The 12,243-nt window shown below is 42.5% G+C and overlaps 1 protein-coding gene across 6 annotated transcripts in view; it reads left to right on the plus strand.

Moving 5' to 3' along the window:
• Positions 1–537, plus strand: part of SLIT2 (slit guidance ligand 2) — a 330,053-nt gene extending 329,516 nt beyond the window's left edge. For 4 of the 6 annotated variants that reach the window (XM_040966490.1, XM_040966489.1, XM_040966492.1 and 1 more), the window contains one exon: positions 65–470. In XM_040966490.1, the coding sequence (XP_040822424.1) occupies positions 65–306 (242 nt within the window). In that variant the 3' untranslated portion in view covers positions 307–470. Of the gene's footprint in view, positions 1–64 lie in introns of all 6 variants that reach the window. The other 2 variants (XM_040966491.1, XM_040966487.1) reach the window with 1 other exon arrangement.
• Positions 538–12,243: the final 11,706 nt, after the last annotated feature.

Below are 12,243 nucleotides of genomic sequence, written 5' to 3' on the forward strand. Positions count from 1 at the left end.
CAGGGGAATCCGAGAGAGCCTGCTGGCGACTGTCCTTCAACTACGGCTGCTTGTTCTATTCTAGAAATCTCCTGTCGAGGGGAGCGTGTGCGGGATTACTACCAGAGACAGCGGGGCTACGCGGCCTGCCAGACGACCAAGAAGGTGTCACGTCTGGAGTGCAAGGGCGGCTGCGCTGGGGGACAGTGCTGCGCGCCCCTGCGGAGCAAGAGGAGGAAATACTCTTTCGAATGCACGGACGGCTCCTCCTTTGTGGAAGAGCTGGAGAAGGTGGTCAAGTGCGGCTGCGCGAGGTGTGCGTCCTAATGGCACCCGGGCGGCTTTGCCTCCGGCAAAGGTTGTATACTTTTTTGGCCATGTTGGACTCACTCATGCCTCATAGTGGAAATATTTGAAATATATTGTAAGATACAAAACAGACTTATTTTTATTATGAGAATAAAGACCTTTTTTTTCCTGCCTTTGAAAAAAAAAAAAAACACAATATAAGACGTACTTGAACTAAAGCTTCCCCTGTGCTGGAGAAGTGTGAAGAAAGCTGTGGACGGCTGCGTTCGAACAAGAGGGCCACGCATGGCCACAGGGATCCTGCCCGCCACGTGCTAGGGACTCCCCAAAGCACAGACGCAAGCGGCGGGAGCCAGGCTGTGCACTGATGCAAAATCGCCCAGACAGAACACCTGTGTCCCCTCGTTCACAGGATGCCCCCGTCGCAGGCACACGCGTGTGCATAGGGGTGCCAAGCGCGGGTAGGAACTCTAGAATTCATGGAATCAAGGATGAGAACTATTTTGTGCAAATCACCAATTGCTCTGAAGATCTAAGTTCCCTTCAAGAAAGCAAATAGGAATGGAGGGCTAAAACACAGTTTATTTTCTTTTTAAATATCATCCTGTCTTCAGAAGCAGCACATGCAAGTGTTTATCTACCATTTTCCAGTATTAATTTTTTGTAATATAAATGATAAAGAAGATGATAAAGAAACAATAGATTATTGATAAATAAATTAGTAATAATATGAATTTTTTGTTTCTATGAGTTCTGAACAGCCCTATACAGTATTCAATTTCATTAAGGAATATTTATTGTATCAAAGTACATTGTACTTAACGTCTTAGGCCATCCTTTTGCTGTTTCTTGATGCTTTAATATATATTAATTTATAATTGTCCTGATATTTTTGTACATTTTTCAAACTTAAAAAAAAAATCAGGATTTTGTTTTATTTGTCGGCAATAGAATTAACATAGTGTGTTACCTGAGGAGAACTGTGTGTCGGTCTGTGTGTTTACCTGGACGTCTGACCACTGGCAGCCCTGACCTGCTAGCCTCAGATGGGACACGTTCGGAGAGCAGGCACCTCCAGAGGGCAAGGGCCACTGCAGAGAAGGAAGCGGCCCTCCTGCAGCAGGGCCTCACGGGAAAGAACTGAAGCATAGCAGTCAACACTAGAAAGGAGATCTCTGACAAATCAACCTTCCCTAGACCCCTCGTGCCCTTTCACTGAGGGTTGGAGCAGACCAAAAAAAAAAAAACATAGATTGGCATGTCAAGAACTGTAATTACTTCCAAACAATAAAATTCCTTTAGAACATCAGTGTCCCCATGGCAACATGTTTGCTGCTAATTTACAATGTAGAATTGATGGTGATTTATAGTGAACCATGCTCTTCCCTCGTTAAGATCCCGGAGTGCCCTGTCAAGGTGCACATGCTTCCAAAAACCTTTTCTTTCTGGTTTGTTTGTTTTTTTTTTTTTAACAAAGAAAATTAGGTGTACATGTATGATTCGGCGTGCATTGTCTTCCTCCCGACTCATATCAGTTACACTACTGATGTCTATAAATTAAACAGATATTTACTTCATTAACAGCTTGGTGGTTTTCTTAGCCATTGCATAATATTCAGGGAACCCCCTCCTCAACAGTATGTTCATCAATGTGATAAAAAAAAAAAAAACAGTAAAGGGAGCCTGTGCATTTTTGTTAAGAGAATTGGTTTGAAACTGACAAATTATCACACGTGGGGACTCGGGAGTGAGCACAGCAGAGGTGGGCTACACGGCTCGCCAGGAAAAAGGCGCGCTTTCAGTTCCTTTCTCCACCCTTCCCACGCAGGATGCAGGATGAAATCTGACCCAGGTAACGTGCTTTGGCTCCTTGTTTCTCTTTCCTTCAGTTACAACCAGATCGTCCTGACCTGGAGAGGACCCAGCACAGGGGCATGACATCGCTGCCTAGAGTGTTAGTTCTCATTTCCCACAATAAGATATTTTTCATTTCTCTGTAAGAAAACCACGCCATCTGCATACACACATATACACGTCCTGAGTTTCACAGCCATGGACACCCAGTCAGATATCATTGCTGTTGAAAACTTCTTCATGTCAATCATGTAAATAATTATATAGCTATTGAAAATTGTTTATTTACACTACATTCTTTTATCCAAGGATTCTGTGTCACTCATTAAGCAAAGAAACATCAGCAAAGATGGTGTGATGCATAATTTCTCGGTTTCTTTAAAATATTAATTTATTTGAAAGGCAAAATGATAGAAAACAAGAGTTGGAAACATAGATCTTCCATCTGCTGCTTCACTCCCCAAATGCCTGAACCAGCTGCTCTGGGCCAGGCAGAATCCAGGTGCCAGGAATTCTACGTGGGCCCACCTATACTGAGGGCAGTGATCCAAATATTTGGACCATCCTCCACTATATTCCCAAGCTGGTTAGTAGGACACTGGATTAGAAACAGAGTGGCTAGGATTCAAACCAGGGTCCGATATGAGATGCTGGTGTCACAGGTAGCAGCTGAACCCGCTGTGTCACAGTGCGCCGCCCCCTCTTTGCTGTTATCTTAGCGATCACACTTTATTGAGTGCTTATCATATACTGGATATGCTTATCTCATTCATATCTGTAGATCTGTGACATTTTTGTACCAACTGACAGGGCTTGGAAAGAGAGACTCTTGATTGTACAAGGCCTTCCAGACGGACCATCTATGTTCCACTAGTTTAGACAACAATTCAATACCCACTACCTACCTCCTTTAGGAAGCGTTTAGGCCTTGATGCCTTATTTCACAACATAATGATTCTCCATTTATCATGTAATTATAAATAATGTAGATTAGATACTTTCCTTTCGTTGTTGCTGTTGTCGTTTTTAAGGAGTAAAAAGTGAAGTTTCGGTAGTTTCTAGACTGTGTTCTTTCTGTTTCTACTTATAAAGGTACAAAATAACCTTGGGGTTGCCTGGGATTTGGCATGAATGAGCACATTTTCACGGGACTATTTGCCTGTGGTAACACTATCTTCTGCAAGACCTTCTCTTTCTCAAATAAATTCATGCATTCATTTTGGAAAGCTAGAGTGAGCTGTTCCATCCGCTGGTTCACTCACTGCAAGCCTGAGACAGCCAGGCTGGACCAGGCAAAGCCAGGGGCCAGGAGCACAGTCAAGATCTTTCAAAGGGCTGGCAGAGACTCAAGCTATTGAAGCATCATGTGCTGCCTTCCAGGGTGCACCCCAGAGAGAAGCAGGAATCAGAAGCAGAGCCGGGGGTCTCTAATTTCAGGACTTTAGTATAGCAAATGGGTGTCCCAAGCAGTGACTTAACGCTGTGCCACAAAACCCATTCCCTAAATCCTTCTTCTTCGAGAAAAGCCAATTACCAAACAGCTACTAGCAAGTGAGACCAGGTAAAGGTACTTATTTATATTACTAATGGCTCCTTATTTAGGATGTCTTGACTGTGGGTTTGCAAAAATAAGAAACTAAGCTAAAGTATTTCGAATAAGACTCGGTATAACAGAAACCCTCTGCACGTTGCAGAAACAAAACCACTCCATGGAATAATGTCCATTGGTAATCTGGAAAGATAAAGTGAACATCACTAATGCATTTACTTCTAAATTCCTACATGAGTGAGGCAGCATCAGCAAATGTCATGGGGATTTGACATGTGTTCAATTTAAGATACAGTCATTAAATAATAACCATCTCAATCTTTGGAATTTGTTTGCACCACAGATTTCCTGAAATTATTTTATAGAAATACACTAGCCATGATTGTAGAATCGCCCTGAGCATTTTCTCTCTGGGATGATTTCCTTTGTCAGCAGCAATTCTTTCTGGAGAAATGATTAAAAGACTGTTGAAATCAAATCAGCAGTTAAAGACCCAGGGCTTTATCTTGTCATCTGGCTTACAGAGTGACCATTATTTTAAAACTGACTTTTGTGAAAATATATAAGCTCTATGTTAAGTTTTATATAAAATATATAAAGCAATATAAAATACATATGCTATTTTCATTCTTAATCCTCTCAATGTACCCAAAAGTAATTTAAGAAAGGATGCATTTCCTGTTTCCCATCATATGTAAGACAATGCTAAACTTTTGAAATGGTTTGATACACATCACTTTTGTTGCTTTGGAACTTAAACTCTGTGCAGTTGTAGTTAAAACAAGTAACAGAAGTTGTAAAAATGATCAAGCTAGTTTATTTCAGATATAAATACACAAGAAGAAGATTGGCTAGAGGAAAATCATGTGTTTAACGGATCCGGTGAAATACATAATGGGATGCTGAGGAAGGTGTCTCCTTACGGAAATGATTTTTAAGTGGATTAAGGATGAAATCAGCTGGGATCAAGGATATTAGTGATGGAAGGATATGGTAGAATGATGCGTGACGGATCACGTGGAATGAGCAGCTTGCGCATAGACCTGAGAAGAGGGAAAGCATGTTGTCAGGGAAACCATGGGAGTTAGTTTGGCTACAGTAAGCCATACATTTATTTTTTATTTTTTTTAAAGTTTACTTATTTGACGCCGGTATGGCAACATAGTGAACTAATGTGTGGTGCTGGCATCTCATATGGGCACGAGTTTGAGTCCCAGCTACTCTGCTTCTCAACCAGCTCCTTGCTAAAGCCCTGGAAAAGCAGCAAAGGATGTCGCGAGTTCTTGGGCCCTTGTAGCCATGCTGGAAACCCAGAAGGAGCCCCTGGCTCCCAGCTTCAGAGCAGCCAGACTGGTCATAGTGACTAATGTGGGAGTAAGCTAGCAAATGGAAGATCTCTCTGTGCTTCTCCCTCTCTGTAATTCTAACTTTCTAGTAAAATAATAATCTTTTTTTTTTTAATTTACTTATTTGAAAGAGAGAGAAGAGAAGCAGAGAAAGAGAGAGCTCTTACCGGTTCACTCTCCAAATTCCCATAGCAGCTGGATCAAGCCGGACTATGGATTCTCTATCCTGGTCTCCCATAGGCATGGCACTGAGCCAAGCATGTGAGCCATCCACTTGCTGTCTCCCAGGATGTGCATTAGCAAGAAGCTGGAATCGAAAATAAAGCAAAATTAGAACCCAAGAATTTTTTTTTGAAAGACTGGTTTATTTATTTGAAAGGTACAATTAGAGAAAGGGAGAGACAAAGGTTTTCCATCTGCTGGTTTACTCCCCAAATGGCCTCGGTGGCTGGGGTTTGGCCAGACCCTGTGGGAGCAGTAGTCTAAGCACTTGGCCCATCCTTGCTGCCTTACCAGGTGCATTGTTAAGGAGCTGGATCTGAAGCAGAGGAGCCAGTGCTCAAGGCTTGCATTCTGGTTGTGGAACGTTCGTGTTGCAAGCAACAGCTAAATTTATTGTGCCACAAAGCCTACAGCAACTAAACCCATTACATCACAAAGCCAACTCCAGTATTTTATCTTCTTTGGGATGGGGCCTCCCAACCCATCTCTTAACCTCTACACCAGATACTTACTTACCTCGTAAGTTCACTTTACCTGTACAGTGCGACAGAAATCACGTCCTGGCTTTCCAAGCTCTCTTCATGTAGTCCATACTTTCTTCTTGAATATCATTTTGAGATGAACTTTCAGACTGACAACTAAAGGGATTTCTGGTTTAGAGTAGCAACTAGGAAAAAAACTGATTAGCTGAGCTTAATGTAATTCGTCTCTACTTCAAAATGAAATCGCTTTGATGACATAGAAAGCAGGAATGCTTGTAATAGCACTGCAGATTGAGAGTATTTCCAGAATATGAAAGGAATTTTCATTAGCTGAAAGGCCTAGGAAGCTAGACTGAAAGAGGCAATTGTGGGCCAATCTTTGCTTTGACATTCACACGCATTCCTTCCTCTGTGTGTGTGCCAAAGCCTAGGGACTCAGGAGATGGGTCCACTGGCAACCAGAAGAAAAGATTTGTGGGGATAGAAGTGTTGGAAGCACCCGTGAAGATAGTAGTTGCTGACTCGGAGACCCCCAATCCTCCGCCCTCCATCTTGTTAAATGAAACATTGTGTTTCTCAAAACCATCTCAAAAATGGCTTTAGTTTCTCAGACTCTGCAGTGTAGGCTTCCAGAGTCTTTACAAAGCAGCTTCTGACAGCGCCCTTTGCTGTGAGCTTTCTGATCAACAAATGCTGGGAAAGGTGGCATTATTAAACGAGAAGTATAAAATTCATTCACGTAGAAGTGGTCGTTGAAACAAACATTTTTAAAAGCAGGCAAAACACACGGAATGTGACCCGAGGACTAAGCTACACTTTAGAAACAGTGCTGACATTTCCTGGAGTTTAGCTAAAGAAGGGCAAGTTGAACAGTGATGAGGTACCCGACCTCTTGCTCAGGCTGAGAGCAAAGGAAGAAGGGTCAGGATGGCACCTGCGAAGACAGGTGAGATCATGGGGTTGTCCTTCAGCAAGTCACTTACAGTCACTTACTGCGAAGATGACAGACAGTACTCGAGGTATGTTCTCAACACAGCTCCACACTGGGAAAGCAGGATCAACACTAATCTCCAATTGTCTGCATCAACTGAGCTCCTGGAGCAAGGGGAAATCCAGATGTTGAGGGCTGACACACACAACACACGTGAGAACCACAAGGAGCCGAATCACCCAAGCAGAAGACATGGACCCAGGCGAGATTTCTTTTCCATGTGGGACTCCCTGTTGCCTGCCCCTTCCTTCCACAAATGAAAGTAAAGAACACTTGCAAAAGCTAACATCATCCAGAGATAGAAAATTCAACTGAGTAGACACATTGCCATCCTGTGCTTGGAAGTCTTTGTCTCAGTGTCAATATGTGGGTCACTATCCACTATCTGGAGTTGAAAGGAGAAGTAAAAATTAAAAAGCGTACACATAAAGCAAGGCTGTGGGAGAAATAGGAAGACAATTGATTGGAAAACCTGCCACCATTCATCTTACTCTCCATGCTGGAAGTGGCTAGATCATTTTTTTCTTTCTTTCTTCTTTCCTTCTTTTCTTTTTCATGTGGGTCGTTAAGAGAGAGATTAAGTGACTTGCCCAGGGTCACACACTCCAGATCTCTGGACCCTGAATAATGCAGTATTGATTTTGCTGGAATGGATAGGCCAGCTCTCTGAAGGACTTCCTGAGGTGACACTATCAGCATTCTCCAAGGGGAACAATTTTGGATTTTAAAAATACAAATAACCTTCCTTTTCCCAATTAAAACACATTTAAAACCTTAAATCCTCTCATTTGATAAAGGAAAATAATTAGCATTTTTAACTGAGATATGCTTCCAGTAGCTAAAACTGACACAGTTAATGGGTTTTTGGGGATTACTTCAATATTTCTGATCATTGTTCCAGCGAGATGTGCCTTGATTGAGTGGACTGACCTGGAGCGATCGAATCCTGTTACTAAAATAGTCACAAGGACACGATCTAACATGCCCTAGTCCAGTTGGATCTGTTGTGAAGTCACCTCTTTGGACTCATTCAGATCACAAGGCATTCTTTGTAAAGAAATTTTTGGCGGGGGAAAAAAGACGTGAAAATAACTAGCGAACAACTTCTATTTGAATGATCATGTCTGATACCATCTGCTCCCCACAATCTCAGGGGCCTGTGTTATCACAGGAGAGAGATGTGCATCTGTGCATTGCCAATCTCGCAATGGCTTGATCCTGCTGGTCTCTGCTCACAATATTACCGTTCAATTACCTTCACCAGAAGTTCTTACATTCAATTACATCTCCACATTGATTTTTTTCTTCCTATTATTCCTGTGTTAGCTACAATTCCTCTTCTCTGATACTTGTCAACTCCTTTCCTGAGCTGTGAAATGAGCAGGAACACATTACTGAGTGACATGTACAATATCCTGTTTGATTAGGAAATAAATCTCTTATCATTTGACAAAAAAAAAAAAACGGTAATAGTTTAAGAACTCAGAAAAAGAAGTAGAAATATTTCTGTTTCTCTCCTCATGTAACCTTTTTTCTCTTTCCTTCAGATACTTTCATAATGTAGAACGGTAATACAGGTTTATTAACAGATTGCAATAATATATGTTTATACCAATGGAAAAGACAGTATAAAATGAAGAGTTGCAGTGCAACTGTCGCTGTCAGTACTGTCATCCCAAACCAGGACATCTAGAAGCCCAGAGTGTCCAGACGGAGGCCCCAACAGTTCAACCAACTCAGATCAACAGGCGCTCCCATAGGCTCTTATAGATGCATAGCCGTGTAGACACACGCACGTACAGGTGCCAATACACCCCAACTCTCATCTTCTAAACTTGGATCCTGTTCCTTGTGCGTGGGAAACTAGTTTCAATGGGACAAGATAAAACCCGCCACCAACCCCATGTTCTGATAGCTATCACTTTGATGCTGGTGGCTTGAAAACATGGGGTAAGATGTTCAAGGTTCTTTTTCTCACTTCAGTTTGGATCTTGCTTCCACATTATAACATAATCCTTCAAAAATGCTTTGAAAAGTTAATCTAAGAGATGAATTTACTTTGGTGAGTGAATTTTTTATAGCACCGCACACTTGAGATCTGCAAAGGAGTTCTGAAAGGTGCATATTTGGAAAATCTAGGACCCAGCATGGTAGCCTAGTAGCTAGCGTCCTCCCCTTATATGTACTGGGGTTCCATATGGGTGCCGGTTCAAGTCCTGGCTGCCCCACTTCTCATCCAGCTCCCTGCTTGTGGCCTGAGAAGGCAGTTGAGGACAACCCAAAGCCTTGGGACACTGCACCCCTGTGGGAGACCCTGAGGAGGCTCCTGGCTCCTGGCTTTGGATTGGTGCAGCCTCAGCCATTGTGGCCTCTTGGAGAGTGAATCAATGAACAATCTTCCTCTCTGACTCTCCTCCTCCTCTCTGTATATCTGACTTTCCTATGAAAAATCGATAAATCTTCAAAAAAGAAAAGAAAAGCTATGCCTGGTTTTTCTTAAATAATAGGGAGTATGGTTCTATCTCAGCTTCCAGTTGGTCTGACCGTACCCTAATCTGTTTCACAGGGACAATGTGAAATCTGTACCCAAAACACTTAGGCACTGAAAGATTGATATGACCTGTGGCAGGGCCTGTCTCAGTGGGTGGGTTTCTGTTCCCAGTCTACTTGGAAACTTCCAGCATGCAGGTAAACATTTTTCCCAAAGACACACAGCTTTCCCAAGGAATCTACTGTGACAGCTCAGACAATAGCAAATGGCAACAGTGAGGCTAGCGCTTGCAAAGCATTTCTGGGACATGTCCATAAGCTGACCTTTGCCCTAACATTGGGTTCTTGGTAAGTCCCTGAAGGGCAGTGAGAGCGCTTATCATAGGACAGTATCTCATTCTAGGATGAGATCTTCCTTTTCTTTTACATCTCAGGCAGTAAGCTGACTGTTCCAAGTTGTTTTCTGTAAATAGAATTGGAAAGACTTGTTGGGGTTCTGTTTTTACCTGTTCGGCAGGATGTGACTCGTACTGATGGGATAGTTTGACATGCAAGATGCTTCAACTAGATCTCAGTGTTTCATGCCATTACAGTCAATACAAGCTTGGTTGAATGATTCATATCATGTGCCAGTGCTCTCTGAGTTGATTGGATGAACATTGCTAAAAAACTCCTGAGCACAGCTGACTGGGGCTTCTCCTCCCTTCCATGTATGGTGGGATGGGACGGTCCACCAGTCAATGCCAGCCAGTGAATAATGACTCCTGAGCTTCTAAGAGTCTGCTTCCAACTCATTCCTGGGATATACTTGGTCAGTTTGCAACACTAAAAGTATTGGCCGGATATTGCATGGCTGTGAATATGTGAGTCTCCCTAATGAAAGCCCAGTTAAGCTACAGAGCTCCCCCATGGGATCAACTGAAAGGAGGTAATGTTTGAACCAAGACCTGACAGTCCACTGAGAGCCGAACGCAAAAGGAGTAGCATTCCAGGGAGGTGAAGGATCCTCCTGTAAAGTCCTCACGTAAGGAAGGTACAGGCGAGCAGCAGAAGAGTCACAGAGAGGCTGAGGCAAAGACAGAGAAGTGGGATGAACTGTGATCCTAGAAGCCAGATCATGAGTGATCTGAGAATGTCCACAAAACCAAGAAGGAAGTCATAGAATGTTCTGAAACTGAGACACTTACAGTTAGCTAAAAAGGTAGTTAGTTTCCCAACTACTCACATCACAAGAGGGACAATCAAAGACTTCCTTGCCCAGAGCAACTCCTCCTTCCCTCTCCCACAGACCTCCTCTCCCTACCTCTACAAGTTCCTCTCCCAGCCATTCCCTTCTAGCAAGTTCAGTTCTGTTTTCTCTACTCTTTTGATGTTGCTTTGTGACCAAGCCATGCATTCTTACTGTTCCAATGGAATAACTATGAGGATGAAAGACTAAATTTATTTCTCTTCTGGGGGAGAAGAGGATTGAATTCATGATTCCATTTTCAGATGGACGAGAGCAGAGTGTAGAGTTGGCAGCTAGAGAAGATGTGGCCCAGGGTGGTGCTGCCATAATGCTTGTCCACCTGAGTGCAGAACAGAAAGCAGGCAGCAGAGCCCTGTTGTGCCTCCAGGATTCATGGGCTGTCCCGTTTCCCAAGTAAAACCCACTGGCAAGTAAGAGTGCATGCTGTCTTAGCATTAACCCCATGTAGCTTCAAATCCTATCCCTGCAGCTGACCACCCCTGCCAGCTCAGTACCTAAGCATGCAGCCAGAGGAGTTACAGAAGGCATATAACGCTTTAACGAAAGGATAGAAAATTGAAACACTGAACATGGCTTTTGATTCAATTACGCTTCCATGAATGTGTCAGAATCTTTTTGATTTCTTTTGCCACAAAATAACTAGGTATGATAATAATTATAATTATTCTTTTAAATACAAAGTCAAGCACATAAGAAAGTAGAGAAAAGCATCAAGAATCAAAGCAAGGGGAAACTGGATGAATGGTATGTGATCAAGTGGCTTTAAGCTTTAAATTTCATCTGTGTATCAATACATTAATTTAATGTGATCTGAAGATTGCAGGTCCCAGGTGACGTGGCAGAACAAATGAACACTCACTGGAAGATGGATGCTAGCACTTTAAACTTTAACCCAGGAATTCAAATTACAGAACATGAAGTACTGTAAAAATAGGGGACAGCAATCATTAAGATTCTATGTAAAATAGCTCCTCATATAAGAAATGTATATCTAAAATATTTTAAAGAGAAATTAATATATGCCTTAAAACGGTAAGTATTTTAAGGAAACCAGGAAATATGAAAAATAAGAAATTGTGTTCATGTAAGCATCAAGAAAAAAATAAGAAAGAGGGAGTGTCAGAGCACACGTTGGCGGGCAAGCCTGCCATCAGCACCAGGCTAGGGGCTGGGTAGTGTCTAAGATGGTGTTCTAATGCTGTAGGATTCAACACATTCAGGTCAAGGAGAACATAACGTGAGGGTGCAGATGCCAAGGAGAATCTGTATGATGGCAGGCTGTTTCACTTGAACAGAACACCATAGCTGAGCTTACGGCATCAGATGCAGCCTGAGGGACAGGATCAAGTGGACAGAATATGACAAGTGCACATTTGACCTGCACTGTATCTGAAACTAGTTACGAATGAAAAAAAAAATTCGTGTGTTTAAAAATCAGTGGGCATAGCTGCCCCCAACATGTTTCCAGCTATACCTGAAACACAACAACATTGTGTGTTTCAACAGAATTGATATATATGTAGCCCTGAGTTAATATCTATTCTAACCATTTAAAAACAAAGGCCAGTGTGACTATAGCAATTTTGTGCAAGTTCTGGTTCTTCCATTTACCAACTGCGTGACTCTGTTCATGTCGATGAACACAGACCCTCAGACTTAGATGCCAGCAGCTTATGGAGGAGGTGTTCCTGTGAAGCGCATGAAGACAGGTGGAAATGAAAGGCAGCAGTCCTAGATTTAAAAAAAAAAAGTATCAATGGGGCCCTAGCTGC

The sequence above is a fragment of the Ochotona curzoniae genome, unplaced genomic scaffold (genome assembly GCF_017591425.1).
Source record: "Ochotona curzoniae isolate NIBS_2020 unplaced genomic scaffold, NIBS_Ocur_1.0 scaffold_4505, whole genome shotgun sequence".
Classification (NCBI taxonomy): domain Eukaryota; kingdom Metazoa; phylum Chordata; class Mammalia; order Lagomorpha; family Ochotonidae; genus Ochotona; species Ochotona curzoniae.